At 38.8% G+C, this 22,488-nt stretch overlaps 1 protein-coding gene across 1 annotated transcript in view; it reads right to left on the reverse strand.

The window, feature by feature from the left end:
* Positions 1-6,231: 6,231 nt before the first annotated feature.
* LOC142106671 (histone-lysine N-methyltransferase PRDM16-like) overlaps positions 6,232-22,488 on the reverse strand; it is a 355,613-nt gene continuing 339,356 nt past the window's right edge. The window contains exons 4-5 of the mRNA XM_075189660.1: positions 8,081-8,215; positions 6,232-6,279 (exon numbers count right to left, since the gene is read on the reverse strand). Coding sequence (XP_075045761.1) covers positions 6,232-6,279; positions 8,081-8,215 — 183 coding nt within the window. The remainder of the gene's footprint in view (positions 6,280-8,080; positions 8,216-22,488) is intronic.

Here is a 22,488-nt window from a genome sequence, read left to right on the forward strand (position 1 = left end):
TATTACACTGTATACAGACATAGGACACTACACCCCCAACATGACCTGACCACTGGACATGATCATAATACAATTCTATTATACTGTATACAGACATAGGACACTACACCCCCAACATGACCTGACCACTGGACATGATAATAATATAATTATATTACACTGTATACAGACATAGGACACTACACCCCCAACATGACCTGACCACTGGACATGATCATAATACAATTCTATTATACTGTATACAGACATAGGACACTACACCCCTGACATGACCTGACCACTGGACATGATAATAATATAATTCTATTACACTGTATACAGACATAGGACACTACACCCCCAACATGACCTGACCACTGGACATGATCATAATACAATTCTATTATACTGTATACAGACATAGGACACTACACCCCCAACATGACCTGACCACTGGACATGATCATAATACAATTCTATTACACTCTATATAGACATAGGACACTACAACTCCAACATGACCTGATCACTGGATGTGATTATAATACAATTCTATTACACTATATATAGACATAGGACACTACACCTCCAACATGACCTGACCACTGGGCATGATCATAATACAATTCTATTCACTGGACATGATCATAATACAATTCTATTACACTATATAGACATAGGACACTACACCTCCAACATGACCTAATCACTGGACATGATCATAATACAATTCTATTACACTATATAGACATAGGACACTACACCTCCAACATGACCGGACCACTGGGCATGATCATAATACAATTCTATTACACTGTATACAGACTATTATACTGTATACAGACATAGGACACTACACCCCAACATGACCTGACCACTGGACATGATCATAATACAATTTTATTACACTGTATACAGACAGTTCTGAAAATTATTTGTATGTTTTAGTGTGATATTACTCAATTTGGATCAGATGCCACAGTTAGATTAATAATATTGGAAGGTACATTCAAAGGCACTAAAATTCCAGAAATGTTCTTAAATCAGAGAAAATATTTTTTATTAACATCTAATTTAATTTATTGATTTAATCTTTTTTAGGATAGTTTTAAATAGGCATCATGTCATTTTAAAAACGTAAATAGCTTTGTAAAAGCCACTGCACAAATCAAAGGATTTCATCTAGGATTAAGATGTCCCTTGACCAACCAAGTTACCCTATTCCGAAGGGCATTTGCCAGACTTGAGCTGAACGTACTTTAAACTCTCAAATAAAACTTTTAGTAATATAAGAGTAGATGTTTATTGTGATGAAATATTCTCTTGGCAGTTGTTTTAAATTCTTAGTGGGTAAAATAATGTTGCTCGTTAGCAGAGATTAGCAGATTCCTCTTGGCTGATAGACAGTGACTGAAGTTTGGGTGCCAGAGATTTCCTCATTCATCTCATAGAACTGGATATTTACAGGTGTTCGTTCAGGATTGGAATAAACACTTATCTGGAGACGGGGCTGTTGGGGTTGAGTGTAGTCAGGGTTTGTCTTACATTTTGAATAAAATAAGAAAACCTTGGAATAACCTACAGTTGAGGTTTTAGAGATCGTGACTTTGTGAGTTCGATTTCCGACCATGCCCTTATCTGTGAGGAGTTTGTATGTTCTCCCCGTGTTTGCGTGGGTTTCCTCCGGGTGCTCAGATTTCCTCCCAAACCCCAAAAACATACTGGTAGGTTTATTTGTGATATCAAAATGACCCTAGTCTGTGTGTGTGAGTTACGTAATTAGAGTGTAAGCTCCATTGGGGCAGGGATGGATGGGAGTGACAAATATTATCTGTACAGCGCTGCGGAATTTGTGGCGTTATATAAATAAATGATGATGATACTTTTGCTACGGCACTTATTAGTGCAAACATATTCGACCAAGCAAAAAAAACAAAATAACTTTTACTAAATATGCATTTTTGAATATATACACACAAGTGTTTTTTTGGCATTTTACATGGGTCAGAACAGAATTCTGCTGTTCCTTCTTTCTAACTTCGGCTGTAGGATAATATAGTAACCCAAGACACCTTTCAATAATACATAATTGAGTGCGGTTGACCTTTCAGTCCTGTGTTCCAAAAAGAAAAGGAAATGCTTTTTACCACCCTGGTGATAATTGCAAATAAAGCAATTTACATTATCCCCATTCATATTAGCCTACAGATTGTCATAATCAGCTGCCTGCAGAATTAAGTGCATCCCGTAACCTTGAAGTTCTTTCTGTGGATCGTTTCCTTTCAAGTGTCCGAAGCTTGTGGTTATCAATCACTATTGTCTGCCTCTCATTACACAGAGGGTCTTCTTTTATTTAACCAGCTGGGATGACCTAAGAGCTTCCATCGCTGTGAGAGAGGAGCCGAGTGTGGATGAGACGTCAATGACATATCTGTGGCTTTTTTATTTTAGCTTTTCTCCCCTGTTGGGCCTATGGAGCTCCACTTATATCTGTTGCTATTCTTAGGTATTTGCTTTATTCTGATTATACAAATTAGTCGCTGGCAATGATTAAACACAGGAAGAGGTGATTGTCTATCTGGACGACGTGAGCGCAGAACAAATCAACCAGACAACTTCTGTCTCCTTTCTCTCAAGTGATACCAATTGGCCAATTTGGAGCAACGCAGACGGATGGTAGCGAAAAAAATATCCCGAGATATCTGCCGATATTTATATCCATAATGATGTTTATTATTATTCTTTGAATTGCTTAATGAGTTTATTAGAAATTAACATTTTTCCTATAGGGGAATTTGAGTTGTTTATGTAACAAATGGTTAGAGTGAATGGGCCGGTTAAGATCAAAGCAATTATGTCTTATGTCTGAGTCTATGTAGAAATTCATCAGGTACAGAATCTCTGGGATACAACCCCCGCCCCCCCCCCCCCCACCCAAAAGAAAAAATGTTCCCCGTCACCATCCTGCCTTCATAAATATTATTGCATACGACCAACAAATAAAGTAATTTTTATCATTCATTTTGTAGACATGCCTAAGTCATATTTTACGAATATACGAAAAAATCATTACAAGGAAAATTAATTTAGGAATTGCAAAATGAGCCATGGGTCCTGATGGAATCTATGTGCCACACTAATAATTCAAGTTGTTATTGTTACTGAAAATGATTTCTTAGCGAATATCCCCTTACTACCAACTAGCAAGACTCTGGAGGTCCATGTTAGAGTTCCCCTTAATCCAGGAGAACTAACACTGGTGCTCTAATGTTTCTTCTCCCCTTGCTGACAAACAGAAGGGGGATCCTGAAGTCAGGTTGAGTCAATTTATAATGCCGCTGGTGATTGGGCAGAGCTGCAGTTTTGTCCAATCAGGACTTGTCTTACAAACTGACACAGCATGATTTCAGTTTCCACTGTTCCCATTTGTCAACTCTGGAACCAAGAGAATGTTCTCTCGGAATGTTGGGGTTTCCTCCAGAGTTCTACCCGTTTTATGGAGTAGAGGAACGTGAGCTAATAATAATTTTCAGCTGAAGTTTTTCTATAAGAGCTTGTGAGATCCAGAACGTTGAGACTGAATGACAGAATAACGTTAAATGGCTAGTTCAAGTGCAAAATGGATTGACTTGGTCAGGAGGGCCATGTGGCCACTTCCTGTTAGCCAGAATGATGTCATCCAGTCAAAATGGAGCAGACAGGAAGTGGTAGAGATGGACAGCCAACACAGACGCTACACATTCATGACTCTCACACAGGCAGTAGCACAGTACATTTGTTGCGAGTGTATGTTAGGACATATTTTATATGTTGCTTGGGGATGTATTTAATGCAATTACCGTAGGTATTTTATTGTGTTTTATGTGCGTGGAGACGGACAGAAGATTTAGACTGAAATAAAGCCCATAAAATGTAGATTCCAGGAGTGTGAAGTCCTGGAGGGACCCTCTAATTTACTGTTAGACGCTTTGTTTTTAACTTGGCACCAAGACAGCCATTATGTAATTTTCTATTAAACGCAAGAACTATATTTTCTTAAATATCAAGTTAGTTATTTTATGCAAAAGGCAGTTCTTCAATTTGCCCCGTCTATTTGGCTAATAAGAGCCTCCACTGCTGTTCCTACACAAAGGGAAACTTATTCCGCAGCTCGGACAAACCACTATCTATCCATCACTGTCAGTTCTCCACTACAACTGTCTTCTGTTCTTACCAGGGGGAAAAAAGGACCAACATCAATCTCCATTCAGCCAGAAACCAGGATCTATGATTGTGGTCAATGTTTTTTTTTTCAGTCTTGCAATTAGGAAGCAGGTCTTTGGGCCAAGTGATCCCACTACAGCAGCCCTCCTGGTAGAAACACCTTGTTTTTATAACGGGACTGAAGTAAAAAATCTAAGACTCTATTTTTTCTTTTCTTAGAAGGTGTCACAAGTGGACTTATCGACTTGTGAGAGGCTTGTGAAATAGACCACATACGTACAAATACTGTACACATGCCAGGCTAATTTCTTCCATAGTTCCAGAATGAGTGAGGGCGTTCCTAGCAAAGTACGGAGCAGACGCACCTAGTTCTGCAGAGCGGTGCAACAACGAGATTACATTTTGTAATCGATCAGAGATACGATTCTGTCCTATATTGTTAATGAGCACCAATAAGTTGCACTTTGGTGGAAGAGCACATTTCAAAGCCCACGTTACCCAGTGTAAAATGAAGCTTAAAGCACACAAAACAGTCGTTTAATGGTTACGTAATGGTTTAAGTCCCGATGGCCCCTCAATCTCAAGATTAATATAAACTAGGAACGGGACTAAACCAAGCAGTATTTTAGAGGAAAGACCATAATTGGAGGTCGGACTGTGATGTAACATTTCCACTTTTGCACAATCGCCTCTTCAGGGGGTTTACGCCACGTCTCCTGAAAGGGAAGAGTAGGCGTGTACCTTAATGTGCGCTGCGCAGGCTATTGAGACACCCACTTCTAACACCAACGTGTCTTGCGCTTTGTATTAAGTACACTAAATAAATAAGTCGAGAGGGTGACAACATAAAAAACGTTGATCGCATGTGACGCTGGTGGTGTTGGTGGGGGCCATATAGGGTGTTTTTAGGAGTTTGGACCATTATAAACACTTTATATACTTTACTAAATAATTATTCCACTCAAGGTTGGTAGGCCAGTGACATATTGCAAGTAAAACCTGCTGCCGAAAGATTACTTCTCTGAGGTCCGGCAAGCATGTCAATGGGTCTCCTGGCAACTTGTGCGCACCCATGCGCATGTGGTTCGTTCCTGCTCACTCCCACTGGCGCTGTGTCATCAGCGGTTTGGGAACAAGTTTAGGTCGGCTGGAACAAGGATAGTCCTTCAGTGTCTGCCACACTCTCCTCCAGGGCCATCTTAACAACATTATGGGCCCCTGGGCAAAGCACTGCACTGGGCCCCCTACATATATATATATATATAGATAGATAGATTGATAGATACAGATATAGATATATAGAGATAGAGATAGATAGATGTAATTGCTCAGTGACCCTTGTAGGTTTTTTTTTGCAGGTTTTTTTCTTTTGCAGGATTATTTATTCTCATTAAGAGCCCTGCATATGGGGCCCCTTTGCCTGTGGGGCCCCCAGGCAGCTGCCCATCGTGCCCAATGGAAAAGATGGCCCTGCTCTCCTCCATCTTCTATGTCCATTGACAACAAGCTGCCCAGCTAGATCAAGTGGGAGCGAGCGGAATAGTGACCAGTCGACCCGCCAAATTCTGTGAAACGCTGGACAACAAGCAACTAATCTTTTGATACTGGACTTTCTTTAACATATTCCAGCAAAAACTGATTTTTCAGTTGTGGGTGAAATTATCCTTTAACGACAACATGTATGGACTTTCACTCATATATATATATATATATAAAATATATATATACACACACATATATAAACATATATACATACAGTATATATAGTACCACTATATGATGAAACTATGTATGAAATTCTATTTCTGCTTTATTATCATGTGTAAAACTTCTTTTTAATAGGCAGATAACTAGAAGACTCACACAAGATTAAGTTTTCTTATTCTATAAGTGCCGCACTTTGCTTATTTTTTTATGTCAAGGGGAGAACAGCATCAAATCAAACTAATTACCTTAAACTAAATACATGGGAGTATGAATTTTTAGGAGGACAAGCATTCCACGCCAACTACTATCGCCTTCTTCGCTCAATTGCTGCATCCAAAACGCTTATAAAACATCAGACATTTTTACAAAACAGAACATATTTTCCAAACACTAAAAAACAACAACAATAATATTTTGAAAAATGCATGAGATAAAAATAATACCATATTAAAGCTTTCAAGAACACAAACAAATAAAAAGAGAAACATAAAATACAACAGAACGTGTAACCTGCTTCTTCTTTGTGCTACTAATTGTAACATACTTCATCTATATGAGATGTACTTTTTCTTTGATAAAAACACCCCCAAAAAAAAGTGTAAGTCCGGGTGTTTTGCTAAAATTTAGTATAGAAAACAAAAAGTAAAAAGTAATGTTTCAATGGCCTCTTGACGGATATTAATAGTCTCTTTCAGACCCGCACCTGAAGGTTTCCTGCCATGGTAAATGATTGCTAATATACATGTTAAATAGGAATGGAATTTTAAATATAAATGGTAAAAAACAGTTGGGCATCCATTGCGTAGAACCTTTTGTTAAGCTACCAGTAACGGCTTCCTGATCATACCGTACGTGACCAAAGGAAAGATGCCAATCATCAGCTGGGGATAGTAATTACGTGTGTGATTTGGTCTGTGCGCCTTTGAACGAGCACTTGGGGTTTAATCAAAGTGATTGAGTGGTCTGACGGAGGCTCCGGTCAGCAAAGATCAAAAAAATCCGTCTCAGTGTCAAAGCATTTTGATGACCAGCATGAAATGAGATGTGGTCTCGCTACAAATTACAGTGCGCGGCCGTTCCACCTGGCCGCAGCCATAATGGGTACCCTGATCCAACGCCCTGGGGGCGAGAAGCATTGGACAAGCAGTCTTCGATTGTTACATTATGAACTACAGTGCCTATAGGGCAAGATAATTACTCGGGAGTCCAGAAATGGTATCTCTGGGTTATCCATTTACAGCTAAACCGTATCCTCAATCATCGTTATCAACTGAGTGGTGATGATGGGAGTTGTAGTCTCCATCTGCAGCCAGCACATAGAATAGATGGGGAAGGTTGCATTCAGTATACAGAAAAAGGAGGAATTGTACTCACTCAAATATAGGGACATTTCCAGGGACTAATGTTTAAAATCTGGCACTGTCCCTGGAAATAGGGGACGTTTTACTGATTCCATAGAGCAGTGTCCGTTTCCCTGTTTAAACCTAACAGACAGGAGCATGTTGTAGCTTCTCATCATTACCCTCCTCCTCCATTCAGACATAACTGAACCCGTCACGTGTAAGAAGCATGACACACGTATTCATATACATAGATGTACAACATATGTTTAAGCACCGGGAATGTATCATAAATGCGTTCAAATAAAAAGTTCTTGGGGGAGGGGCATTGACACCTTGTCGACTACTTGAACCTGGCCCTCTGAGAGGTAAGAGGAGAGAGGATTTTGGCAGAGACCAGGACCGCGGAGGATCCAACCAATGGCACATTGACAACTTTATTTTGTACGTGATCTTATTCAATTCCACCCAAAACAAAATTGTAGAATATTTTTTGGGGAAGTTACGAAGGGATACTGAATTGGATTTCAAATGACTAAAGAATATATGACACTTAAACATGCTACAAATAGTCCTGATTTTTAGCTGTCAAAGGGTTAGCCGTTAGTTAGTTTGGGGTATAGCCTCTTTAAAACCTTACGCTTATGGCGGGATAAATAGTGGCCAGTTTTTGTCCTGATTTTTTACCTGGAATGGTGAGAGCTACACATAAAATATTATTACACACTATAAAGTTGGCGGATAGACAACAACGTCACATACTAGCAGACATTGTATATCACAGTCCAACAATAGGCAAAGCATTTTATCAAAATCTGCAATATTTCAGCTATGCAAACGCATCTTCTTACCTGGTCATTCAGATGACAGATAGCTAGATTTTGTTCATCACAGGAACAAGCAATTCGGATAAATTTAAGCCAGTTCCCCGATCCCGATTGGTTGTTTCCAATGCACATTTTCTCATCCACCAGCTCGTCAGAAACCTGTAAGCACAAAAAGTTAAGAGAGGATCATTATATATAACAAAATGGAGGCGTCATATCAAATTAATACCAGGCAATAATAATCATTTTTCCTTGTCCACCAAATTAATTCCACCTATGAATTACTTGAGATGAACATGGAACAAAATAAAACAGGGGATGTTGTTAAATTGTATCACATTGCATGTTTAAATTAAAACAATAATAAGTGTACAAATTATTATCAATTGCTTTATAACGAAACCTTGCTTATATTTTTTTTTTGTTATGGAACAAAAGAAGAGCATTACGGTGTTTTAGAAAATGGGCATTTAATAGCTTTGTCATGGCTCGGGATGTTATTATAAATAAAGATTTTAATTTTGTACAGACAGGCAATGTCATTGTTCCTGACATAGCCACCGGGGGCGCTGTGCAGTTAGTATCTAAGGATTAAATTCGACCATTTGCAAATTATTTAGTGGAAAACATGCAAAGAAATGAGTTTGACATTTTCAGTGCTGAATAATTGATACCTGTATGTTTTATAGAGACATTGCAGAAAATATAAAAGGCACTGCACACCCTAGTTAAAAAAAATAAAAAATCAGGGATCTTTATTTTTTTTTAGAAACATGACAGCAATGACATATATTTGATGGATTTTTTTGTTACATAATTTCACAGAGCATCTGGATAGGTCTTAATCCAGCCACGGTCAGAGTGCATGGGAATGAGCGTCCATTGATGGCCTTTGCATCGCTTGCAGCAAAAAATTACAGTACACAATTGTACCCCTGTGAAGCCGTCGTGTATGCAGGCTTAGAAACAACGTATAAGAGACTTCTTTAAATGTAAGCCTTCTATTAGGAAGGGGAGTTTAGAAAACGAATTACTAGGTTAAACGGTTTGGGCAAATGATACATGTTGAGGTTACTCAGTATATTGGTAAACGTTATACTTAAATTGCAAGTAAATTTAATGATTAATGTCTCTTTTCGTTCTGTACAAATTCTAAAGGTACTTTATATTTCTAATCCTAATCTATATTTTGTGGGAGAATTTTAACGATATACTGTAGAATTGTAAATAGACTACAAACAATGCAAGTAGAAGGTACAAAAAAAGTATTGAAAATTATAAAACAAATTATTGTATTGAAATGCAAAGATACTTCTGACCATATATATATTTAATGTTGCTACTTTGCTGTTACATCGAATAATGAAGCGACAAATCTGTTGCCTGGATAATTTCTCGAAATATAATAATGAGATAATTTCAACAATTGCTTGTCATTGGATGAGAAGTGGTTTGGAGCAGAGAGTTTTGGATTGGCTGGTGGCTTTCCAGGAGCTTGAGGATTGGCTGCAAGTCGGAATATATGAATAAGCCACTGGGGTAAGTTAGGTTTCTACTAGCGGTGGTTAGGTTTCAGCTGCAGGGCAGAGGTAACAACTAGCCTAGGGGAGGGGGGGTAGGTTTGGCAATGTGATTTGGAGCAGAGAGTTTTGGATTGGCTGGTGGCGTTCCAGGAGCTTGAGGACTGGCTGCGAGTCGGAATATATGAATAGGCCACTGGTTTCTGCTAGCGGTGGTTAGGTTTCAGCTGCAGGGGAGAGGTAACAACTAGCCTAAGGGAGGGGAGGGGGTAGGTTTGGCAATGTGGGGGGATATGATTTGGCTGCAGGTGGATAGTTTGAGCTTGGCAATAACGGGTTATTGGCTAGATTAGAGCTTTGGTGTACATACTTGTTTTCAGCTGTTTAAGGAAGGTTATAGCTTGTCTATGCCGGTGGGGAAGGGGGGTTGGGTGCGATAGGCTTTGAATGTCAAGGGAGGGTGTTTAAAGCTTGGCTGCGGGAGGGTTGGTTGAGTTAGCCTCAAGTTGGGCTATAGGTAGGTTTAGGTTGTGTATGATAGCCGGGCTGAGGTTATGTCAGGTTTGCTAGGGTTAGGAGGTAGGTATAGGTTATTGTCAGGTACCAGGTCTACTAATATTTAGGAAATGAATAGTACTCAAGTGAACTATGGTCAGCGACCAATTGCGCTAGAAGCGGCAATACTCGCTAATCACAGCATCATACAAATGTTGTGTTAGTTTCCGTAACCTGTGAGAGTAATAGTTCTAGTTACCACCAGCACCTGGGTTAGCGCCGTACCCTGATCTGAATAAATTATCTTCTGCTAAAACAAATTAAGCAATTAATTAGAATAAGGAAAGTGGTAACAAATTCCTCAAAAAAGAGTTTTGAGACCACAATGTCTCCAATGTGCAGAGACACAATGAGTTATGTTGGTCACAGACGTCGCAATGATTCATTTTCACAATTTTTTTGTATTGCCCAAGTTGGTAAAAGCAGCAAAGTGCTGAGAATTGGGTAGAGATGTTGCACATTGTTGCATGGTTTTCCATTAAAGAAAAACAATGTTGTCAAAGTAACAGTCAGGGTATATAAAAATGTACCGTTACCGCCTAAATGTCCCTTTAATTTTTTTTTTTTTTATTATTATTAAAGTTTAAAATAAAACTATCCATGCTGGAATTTCTGGCTTCTACGAGCGAAGACACATTAGGAGAAACTGTGGCTGATTTCTACCTGCCTAAACTCCGCTGGGCATGGAGGCAAGGGAGTCTCTCAATTATGTCTGACCCTACCGTGCCGAGCTTAGTTATAGGCAGAACATGCTATAATTATCATCATTTTAGAGCTTCTTGTAAAACCCACACAAATAACCCTGTTGTTTTATAAATTCTCTCATTGTTTGGCTAACGCGGGAGAGTCAGCAGTCTCCTGGATTGTTCACCTCTGGCATTTTATAAAAGCTTTACTTTTTTTTTCTATACGGAACTGTCAATCATTTTTGCACTTAGTGTATATTTGTAGACGGTGGGAATTCAGTAAAGGGAAAAACCCTCTCTCACATTTTTTTTTATTCTATATTCAGTGATACCCCCTTGTTTCACACATAGATCTGATCCACTAACCCTTTGGGTGCCAGAGATGTGTGCACTGGAACTGCTGAAATATACTTCTGAACATTTGAAAAGGCTAAAAGGATGATACTCAAACAAGAATTCATGTTTTGCTCTCCTCGCAGGTAGTTACAGGGCCATAGGGGTCCTAAACCCTGGAACTACTTGGTTCAAGAGGTCTTCAGCTCAACTGGGGCATCAGTTCCCATGATCCTCTAGGCTCAACCAATCAGCTTCCAGAAAAGCGGAAAACTCTGCACGGAATTCTGAGAATCATGGGACCATTAGTTATTCCAAAGTGCATCATTTTAATCTAATTAAGACCTAGGGAGGCAGGTTAGCAAATCATTCTGGATTACAGTCTGGGGAAACCTAAGAAATAATTTAGGATAATCCATAGTCTATCGGTATGCACAAATATTGTGTCATTTGCCATTGACACCCCATGTCCTCTGAGCTGACATACTATGCCGTGCCTGAAGGTTTAGATGTGGCTCTAGCTTACTGTCATGTTGTGATCTCAGTTAGGAGAAGCCCTAAACATGCAGAAATGGCTTTTAAGTAAAATTCTATCTTTCTTTTTTTAAACTAATGCTGGAGATATCGGAGATCTCTCCTGCATTAGGCAAAGTACAGCGCAATCCAACTTTCCCCATGATGCTCATTGGGGACTGCGGTTTGGCCAATTTTATTAAGCTACTTAGCTTTTCGGCGCTTGACCCCGATGGCCAACGCCATCTGAAGACAGCGCCAGCCATTCAATCCTATGGGTAGAGCATTGTGGTACAGGGATCTTAGAATCCCTCTCCGGCAGCGACGCTGCTCTCCCATGCGTTGTGTAAAGCAGACGACAACTGCGCAGGCGTGACCTGAGGTCACGAACGACCAGTAAAGACTCCTGATCAGAACCTGGAGTCTTCATTGGAATAAAGTGATCACTTAGACAGACTCTTAACGGATGGCTGTCCCTACATGACTTCTGTAGTAAATTGCCCCCGAAATGTCATCTGCCATGGTTGCGACATACTTAAAAATAATCTACTATATAAATGCCTAGTGGCGTGTGTGAAAAAAAAAAAACCAAGCTGCAGCGCCACCTGCTGGGCAGAGTTATACACTGACCTATATATTTCTTGAAGGAGAAGTGACAGTTGGGAGTGGTTGGTGGTTGCCGGGGGTGACAGTGGGGAGTTTTTAACACCTTAAGTAGCTTGATGAAGGATGTGGCGATGAAGATGAAGGATGAGGGGATGGAGAAAAATGATGAGGTGGTGACATGTGGACAAAACCACGTTAAAAAAGGGCGCTTGTGTCGGGAAGTAACGCTCTTCCCCTGAGGAGGCCTGGGCTAGGCCCAAATGCATGACAAGAGCCTTTTTAACACCTTAAGTAGCTTGATTTGACTAGAATGTATGAGTATCATGCACGGTTTAACTTGTCTTAAATAAGCCCCTTAAACTTTACATCTTAACAGCACTGCAGTGGAACGTCACAGTGACAAAGAAAACTGAATTTACTGTTATACCTAATATAAGAAAATGGGAACTTTGTGGTTTAGCGACACCAGCAAATTGTGACACACAGAGTAACGTGGAATCATCTGTGTTAGACTACAGTAATCAGGATCGGCTGTCCCTGTGGTAGCAGCACAGTGCTGTTAGCTTTGAAAGCACCCTGATTAATATAGATCCTCATATCTACCTCCTCTGGTTTAAGTCACTGCTTCCTCTGGGAGCCTTTCTCTCGCTCTCTACCCAGTAGCTGCGCTCACACACAGACTGAGTTGGAAAGGAACCAACGAGCCCGCGTCAGGCTGGGTACACCTGCTGAATCCTTTCACCGTACAGCTCCGTTCCGAGGTGGGACTGGGGGGCTCCCACTTCCCAACTGTTTGCGTTCCGTGCCCCCGACGTGTGCAGACGCTCTTCAACAAATCCCTGCACAATTACAGCTAATGCTTTTCAGATGGGATCAACCCACTTGCTTCGTGCAATTAAAACATTTATTTTCTCTATAAACTGTCACATTGTATCAACATGAAAAGCCAAAAACAACATTATAAAAATAAATATAGACAAAAAAATCGAAAACAATCATTTTGCAACGGTTTAGAGCAACCTAACCTCTAGTTCTGTGCTTAGATAAAGGTTTGCAAGTAGTTAAAAAAACACAGAAAAAAAAAAAATTAATAGAATGACGAAGATCTTTCTCTAGGGACAGAATGCAAATAAGATGCTCCTGTATGGAGAACAGACTTTTGGGAAATGTCATTTACATTGTAGCCCTTTGTCAATTCTTTACCCCCCCTGGGTTTTTAAATTATTACATAGGTCTGTGCTGACACATAATTTTCACCCTTTGTTAGGGTCTGTAAGGGCAGGGATAGGAATTCCTGGTCACCGAATCATTACAAAGAGTAACATCAAAAAGGACAGTATATATTAACAATGGTATCACTGGAATTTTGCATAAGAAATCACAGATGATTGCAATATATATATATATATATATATATATATATATATATATATATATATCATGCACACACACACACACACACATTTATTTGTACGTATATCCATTGCCGTGTGTGTGTGTGTATGTGTATATATATATATATATATATATATATATATATATATATATATATATATATATATACACACACACACACATTTTAATGGTGTTTAAAGCATATAGGTCAGTGTAGGATCTGCTCATAATGAGGTGCCCTTGACGTTGGGATGCAGGCTTAAATGTTTTGATCAAAATATGAACTAATACCTCATGTTTTCATCTTGCTAGACACACACAGATATACTGTGTGAAGGATAAGCGTTGACAACAATTGACTTTTTGTTTTGTATACATATGTGGGCATTTATATTACCATGCAGCTGATACCGTATACATTGTGGGATATACAGAGTGCGGGTATATATATATATATATATATATATATATATATATATATATATATATATATATATATATATATATATATATATATATATACACACACACATATCTACATCCATCTATCTACTTATCTGTATATCTATCTATCTATCTATATATATATATAATATTCTATGAAGCATGTATGATGGCCAAGTGGTTAGCATTGCTGCCTCACAGCGCTGGGATTATGAGTCTGATTCCGACCAGGGCCCTACATGTGTGGCGTTTGTATGGTCTCCCCGTGTTTGCGCGGCACTAAACCGATAAGACATTAGCGACCTACAGCTAACGACGCATCTTCAGTTCTCCAACGTCCCTATAAAGTTTACCTAACATATATCCTAATGTTCCTATTACAAGCAGATCTGTCGAACAAAAGAAACTTTATTCATCACCTCCTTTTAAGACGCGAGACGTGCCCCTTTATAAGGCAGGACACCAAAAAAAAAGACGACAAAAGAGACTTTGATTTTCATGGAGGATTAAATTGCCCACTAATAAAATAAATAAATAAATATATATATATATATATATATATATATATATATATATAGGTAAACACCCCCCCCCATCTTTCCTAGTTAAATAAGTCCTGTCGATTCAGGGGTTCTTTGCAGAGCTTTAATGTCTGAGAACTTATGGCTGTAGCACCAGAAGCACATAAAGATATATGGGGAGCCATGTGTTTAAGGCGTGCAGCAGTGTGTGTGTGTGATTATATAGTTCGTTAGAGCAATAGGCATTCAGATCTGCAGAAGAGGTGTTTTCTGACTGCAACCAGCTCTCTGCGGCTAACGCCTGTAAAAAAATAACTACTATACCCACGCTGACTTTTGATGCTGTATCTGAGTTTAATAGCAGGGTTACCTAATCTCAACAAGAGAATCGCTGGTTAGGTCACACTTGACTTACTATAGCCATTAAAATGTTGATTGATAAGGTCCCGGTGTACTGACTGTAACAGCTACTACCGCATCGGCAATACATGTGGGCTGCCGGGGAAATTAGACAAACAAAATCGCCCTGGGTCTTGGTAACTGCAAGTAACAGGACACATAGTAATATAAGAAGCCATTAAAAATTATAATAATGTAATAGATCAGCCAGAGGAGCAAGTAAATACAATAGTAAATCAAAGGGTACATCTACATCTTCAGAAAGTTCCTTTTCTACCAAAGATTATCCATTTGCACAGCCTTGCGTAACGTCTTTTCGACCTGTCGTGTATAAGTGTATAATACACAAGTAAGCCAATACATAGATCATCATCGTCGTTTATTTACAAGACGATCAACAGTCAAGTGTACACAAGCAGAACATACAACAAATAAATATTGGAGCAAGAGAACAAACAAGACATCTTAGAACGGCAAGAAACCTTTACAAAAGGACAGGAAGGCGCGTTATATTCATTTACAAAATAATATCTGTGCAGTTCTGATGTCATCACTTATAATTGGTGAGCTCTGATGTCATAATAAAAAGTTGGATATTGATCATGAGCAACGCATCCGCTGCTGCAAACGATTACGGATATTAGAAGTCATCTCGGAGATCCGCAACTTGCTTACGTCCGCAGAACTCCTCTTTGACTTATAATAACCTTATCATTTACATTGTATACATTGTCGCATAATACACGTATGAACTCTTCTTAATTATATTGGTATAGAAAGTAGCTAATGATGTCAGCACTTATTACTGGTACTAAGTCAAGGTGAGGAAAACATTTAGACAAATTTAAAATTGTCGGGGACTTTTAATGGTTCATGGATGACGCAAGTTATACTGAAATTTAGCTTTTTAAATTTGGAACATGATCGTCTTTGAGATTATTATTGTTGTTGTTTTTTCCCCCCAACAACAAATCCTTGAATTGATTATCACAAATGACAAGCAGAACAAAAGGAATACCAGAAAAAGATTTTATATTCCAGAAATGTATTTTTAAAATAAATAAAAAATGTTTTTAAAATAATTATAAAAGATTATTAATTTGTTTGTTAATATATATCATCCCAATAAGTGAAACGCAGGAGATTTGCTTTGTCTGGTGGTTACAGTTGCCATCGGTATTCATTCTACTGGTTTATTATACTATTATTATTTATTTATGTGGTTTTATATCATCTGTATTATTTCTATTGTCCGGGATTATGAATACATAGTTTAATTACCACCAAAACATACTAATTCATGTTTCCGGAAACAACAGTCATATGTTTTATAACTTATATTGTTTATGTAACATGTGTATAACTTAGCATTTGGATCATGGATATCCATGTAGCATTTATCAGATTGTCCTGCACAAGGATGCAGAACAACTCTATAAAACTCATGCCCTTTAATTATGTCTTAATCATTTTTCATGAAAATATTATATTGATTTCTATACTCGGTGTGACAAATTTGCAATATAGCAGTAACCGAAAAAATATGCACGCTCTCGATTGTGGAAACATAGGTGTGAACAATCCTATTCACTACCATGACTTTTATCGCCGACCAGTTTTGCATCATGAGGTCAAACTGCACAAAATCCAAATAAAAACAAACAAACACTCAAGTAGCAAATGTTCATTGCTGCCCTTAAAAAACAAAAAACAAACAAAAAAAACCATGTTGTATAAATATGTTAATAAATAGTGTAGTAGTATAATATATAAACACAAAACAAGGTAGTATTATATTTATAATTCATAAAATAACTAATTAAATGTGGATAACTTACAAACAATGTTAAAGATACTAAACCCTAATTCTAAAACTCTTTTGTAAAATCACTTAATCATTGAGATTCACTTGTCATTTTTTTTTTTTTTAATATACAGAAGCCATGTGGCATTCCTGGGTGTAATTAACAGGCTTCCTGGTGATCTGGCACACACTTAATGAGAAATGTGTTAAGAGAAACCAAAGACAACTGTTAGAGTTAATTGGGTAAGGGTCGTCACTGGCTCGTTTATTGATATCTGTGAGTGAAGTCGCTTATTTAATATGGGAGATCTTTTCGCCTCTCTGCGGACATTTAAGTGGTCTGCCGCCTTTTTTCCCCCCTCAAATCACTTTGTCAATTAAATCGCAATTGCGCTTTTCAAAGAGGTAAAAAAAAAAAAAGTAAAAAAAAAAATAAAGTTAAAAATGCAAAGTGACGTATTTAAAAAGTACTGTAAAAAGGTTTGATTATCTACAAAAAAAAGTGTAAAACGACCAAATTCTTCTAATAATTCACCTTAACTATACAAATATGGGTTTATGGGAAATAATAGTTGTTTCTCGTCTCAAACACCTATCTTTATATTATTAAAAATTCCTGGTCTTCCATTAACTAACCTGTGCTAGGTTTGTATTAGGTGTAAACTGTTTTTTTTTTATTTATTTTTTTTGTTTTAATAGATGGGATAAAAATCAGCCTCTTTTGAGTTTCCCAATAATGACATTTATCAGAACAATGCATTACTATATTTTTACCTCACAAAAAAGGTGTTTTTCTTCCAGTATCCAGATTTGCTGTTCAAGTTTGACTGAAATGGTCAAAAATTATGGCACTCCATTTGATAGCTTATCCAGCCTGTAGTGTTTCCTAATTACATTCATCAATATGTTTGTTTCAACGTTGTCAGGATGTGAATTAAAGTTTGTTGCAAAAAAAACCCTAAGTGTTTAATTAGACCAGCGGCGAAACATATCAGGTCAACCAATTTGATGTATTCTGGCGGACGCTCTCCATGTGTCGTAAAATAAATAAATAAATATTAATAAAAAAAAAAAAAAAAAAAAAAAAGCTTAGGAGATTTGTACAGTAAGTGTTGTCATTTTAGATTAGGGGGAATAACCAACAGAGCAGTTCCACTGATTGCTAAAGAAAGCGCGGACGACGGAAAATAACTGGCATGTCAGGACTTGTGATTGTTTTACCCCCTCCGTCGTGGTTGCTGGGGTGTATCGGACATTTTTGCTTGCGCAGTTAATATAGAGCCTTAGACCAGGGAGGGGGGGGTAGGCAACTTGTGGCTCTCCGGGTGTTGTGGAACTACAAGTCCCAGCTTAGCCTGTGCACAGACTAAATGACATACATCTGAAAGTGTCACATGATCCATGCGCAGCCTATGGGAGGAGGAGGAGTCCGCGCACACAGACTAAGGAGGTACCATCGGCTTAAATTCCCAAAATGGTTTTCACTCAACTCTTTGACGTCATTAGTCAGTACAGCCTATAAAACGTCTGTATTACTGGAAGGTGACGTGTTGCCTCAGTGGGCACTAAATCCATAATACCAAGTCAAAATGAGAGTTCGGTAAGGCCCATTGGTTGTTCAAATCCATGTTATAGCCATGAAACTACAAGTCCCAGCAGGCCTTGCCGGCTATCTGCTCTCAGAGCATGCTGGGGCTTGTAGTTTAACAACACCTGGAGAGCCACAGGTTGGCCAGGCCTGCCTTAGAACATAATTTGTGACGCATAGCGGTGGCAGCCATTTTGACGGCTGAACAGATATCCATGGGGCTTAATCCTACACATTTATGAGGAACTAACGACACCAACGAGGCAGGAGCCACTTCCGAGTGGATTTATAGGTCGAATACTGAATACAAAATGGCCGCTTCCGCCATGTGTAGTTAGACTTCAGATCAGTGAAATACAAAATGAGGAGTCGTGAATTGTAACCACCCGAACGCTTCTCCCTGCCCCCTTCTTATTCCATTGTCAGAGCTAATAGATCTGAGAGGCTTTTTCTGGCAACTTTTGCTTATTTTTAATACAGACCCTTAGTATTAATGTTGGCCTATGAAACGTTTTCATTGGTGAACTAGGAGAATAAAATAAAAAAAATTGTTTTAAAAAAAATTCTGGTTATAATAAGATTTTGCCAAGCGGTCCGCAGAGTGCCTCTCACATATAGACTTTACAATGGCAGGACGAAGCTAGACTCCGAGATCACAGTGTCGCTTTTGTATCTCCTCATGCGATACGTTCTAGTAGTATAAAGTTACGCTACAGGATGCCCACCAGTTCAAATCCCTATAAGTTAGAATAATAAACATCTGATCTCAAGTCAGGACCTCGCAGGCACTCTCAGCCATTTTTTCAGCTCGGTCCTGCGTTTATACTGGAATTTGGCCAGGGATCCTCTGGTAATATAACGTTCTTTCTTACCATTGCTGAACAAAAGAGCTTTTCTTGTCCGATGAGCTGTCAAGTTTATCCAAATATCCTCAGCTCCCAACTAGCCCCTCTCTCTCTCTCTCTCTCTCTTTTTTTTAATATTATTTCCAAGAAAAGGACACTTTGTATCTTTAAACTACTATACAGGATTAATGCTAAAATAAAACTGTGGCCCATTTGCCAAGAATAACTCATTCATGTCAAATGAAGCGTCTGGAGTAAGATTGGCCCAAGAGAGGGTTCTGCGTCACGCGCTAAGCGCTGCGATTGTGTCTGTTGCCGCGGGCGACGGAATTATATAGAAACAAATATAATAAAACTGAATTAACACATAAGTGATTTTTTTTTTTATTTCTTTACCAATGGTTTTTATTTCATTATTCATGTTAAAATAGCTCAGTACCTAGATCTGGGGCTAAATTTATCAAGCTGCGGCTTTGAAAAAGTGGAGGTGTTGCCTATAGCAACCATTCAGATTCTAGCTGTCATTGTGTAGAATGTACAAAATAAATAATAGCTAGAATCTGATCGGTAGCTATAGGCAACATCTCAACTTTTCAAACCCGCAGCTTGATCAATTTACCCCTGTGACTTTTCTGTGCCTCAGTATCCAAAAATGTTCCCCATTTTATTTAAATTTTTTTGATCCACTCTTACTTTAAACAAGATTTTGACGTCCATTTTTACTCCCTCATTGTGGTTTAGCGATGTTTTGGAACATCCGTGTCCTATAGCTACAAAATAAAATCAACAAAACACCCCAAACAAACAAAAACAGTTCACAAAATAAACAAAATTTCAACTACTGGTAACAAATAAAATTGGTCTTGTTGACGAAATGCTGAAGGAGTTGACCTGTTGTCAAACATTTAGCACAAATAGTAAAAAAAACAAAAAACACTTTTTGCTGCCACAAGAAGACAAAACATTCCTTGGCGTAAAGTCTAGCCAAAGAATCGTGAACTTAGTTAGGCATGTCATAGGCTCTAACTAGACCACACCAAAATGTGCTAAAACTAAACCGAATGAAAAGAAGAAATACGATTCTTTCCACCCGACACAAAAAAAAAAAAAACACAAGACACTGAGCTACAATTTCCACCAAATATACCCTCATAAACGTCTATAGGCAGCCTAATTAGGATGACTGATTGGCTGAAAATGAACCTCTGCGTCTCCCTAGAGCTGGCTAGGTTATTTAGATCGGGGTCTTGTAATAACAGGGGAGAATCCGTGTCTCAGACTCAGTCTGCCACTTTCACAAGCCCGAGCGGCACAGGTGTGTTCATGGCTGGCATTAAAAGTGATTAAAGCCCGGCTAAGGCATATGAGCCACCTCTCTTTAAGGAGCTATAAAACTTTTTATAGAAAGGGGTAGCAGTAAAAGAGGAAACCCTGTGAAAGGTTTTAAAGTCCTGTGTGCAGTCAATTCATAATTTAACTTCTTTCTAACTGATAATTAAACCGGACGAACCTGAAGCCCCTCGTTATGCATATAATGCAATTAAATGTCAAGTTCCGCGGACAGATACAGTAGACTTTAGTGTGTTGCATCTCTCACTGTTAATCCTTATTTATTTATTAAGCGTCTATATATTCCGCAGCGCTTTACAGAGACTATTTGACCATTCACATTGGTCCCTGGACCAGTGGAGCTTACAATCTATATTTAATTTTATCAGAAGGCAATTAGCCAACCAGTATGTTTTTGGAGTTTGAGGGGAAACCGGAGGACCCGGAGGAAAACCCACCAGGAGAACATACAAAACTCCACACAGATAGGGCCCTGGTTGGAATCGAACCCATGACCAAAGCGCCGTAAGACAGCAATGCTAACCACTGTGCTGTCCAATTTACAGAGAGCACTTTCATTTTGATTTTATCTCAATGAACTTCATCACCAAGAGGTAGATTTATGAAATCTTCTAAAAAGAGAAAGTGGAGGCGTTGCCCATAGCAACCAATCATATTCTAGCTATCATTTATCTTGTACATTCTAGAACATGATAGCTAGAATCTGATTGGTTGTTATGGGCAACATCTCCAGTTTCTCTTTTTAGAAGGAGACATTTTTGGATAGTAAGATTTAGTGCAAGAAGTAATCAATAAAGCACTAGCCCATTATGTCACGGACATAGTTGGTGTCTGATAACTGCCCGTATGGGTGAAGGGGATTCAGTACCAGACACATCATCATCATCACCATTTATTTATATAGCGCCACTAATTCTGCAGCGCTGTACAGAGAACTCACTCACATCAGTCCCTGCCCCACTGGGGCTTACAGTCTGAATTCCCTAACATACACACACAGACTAGGGTCAATTTGTTAGCAGCCAATTAACCTAACAGTATGATTTTTGGAGTGTGGGAGGAAACAGGAGCACCCAGAGGAAACCCATGCAGACACGGGGAGAACATATATGGTCGGGAATTGAACTCATGACCCCAGTGCTGTGAGGCAGAAGTGCTAATCGCTTAACCACCGTGCTGCCCCTACACAGTTGGCCTTTGCCTATGGACGGGAGAGGGTTAGAAGTGGTGAATATTGTTTTATTCCTTCAACAGCAAAGAACAATGAACCAAGAGAATGAAAAAAAAATAAATCAACTGGGGTTACCTGAGAAAATGATTTACCTGAGAATAGGGATGAGTTGTACAGTCTAGTGTTGATATAGTCTGCGCTGTGACAGACCATAGAAGCTAAGTAATGTTCTGTGATATAAACTACAACACGGAGTGAAGTGACTGGTAGTAAAATATCAGACAAATGGACACCCACTATGCACAGGATAACTGTGACAAAAGTAGAGATGCTCACTGACCCCCGTGAACTGGTTTTGGTTTTGGATCAGGATTCGTGTTTTCGTTTTGGTAAAACCGCCCTCGTGTGTTTTTTTGTTTTAGAAAAAAATCCTAAAATCACATAATTTTGCTCTTTTTTTGTTCCTACATTATTATTAACCTCAATAACACTAATTTCAAGTCATTTGCAGTCAATTTTGACCACCTCACAGGTCACAATATTATTATCATACACCTTTGGACAAATACTGCAGTGACCTGGCTGGATGGTAAGCGACAGAGCAATGACACAAACACACGGCAGTTCCTAGCACATCTAGGACACATTGGCACACAGCAGTGGCAGAAGAAAAAAATGGGGGTCCGCCCTCCCTCCCACCCT

Source organism: Mixophyes fleayi, chromosome 11, assembly GCF_038048845.1.
Source record: "Mixophyes fleayi isolate aMixFle1 chromosome 11, aMixFle1.hap1, whole genome shotgun sequence".
NCBI classification, from domain to species: domain Eukaryota; kingdom Metazoa; phylum Chordata; class Amphibia; order Anura; family Limnodynastidae; genus Mixophyes; species Mixophyes fleayi.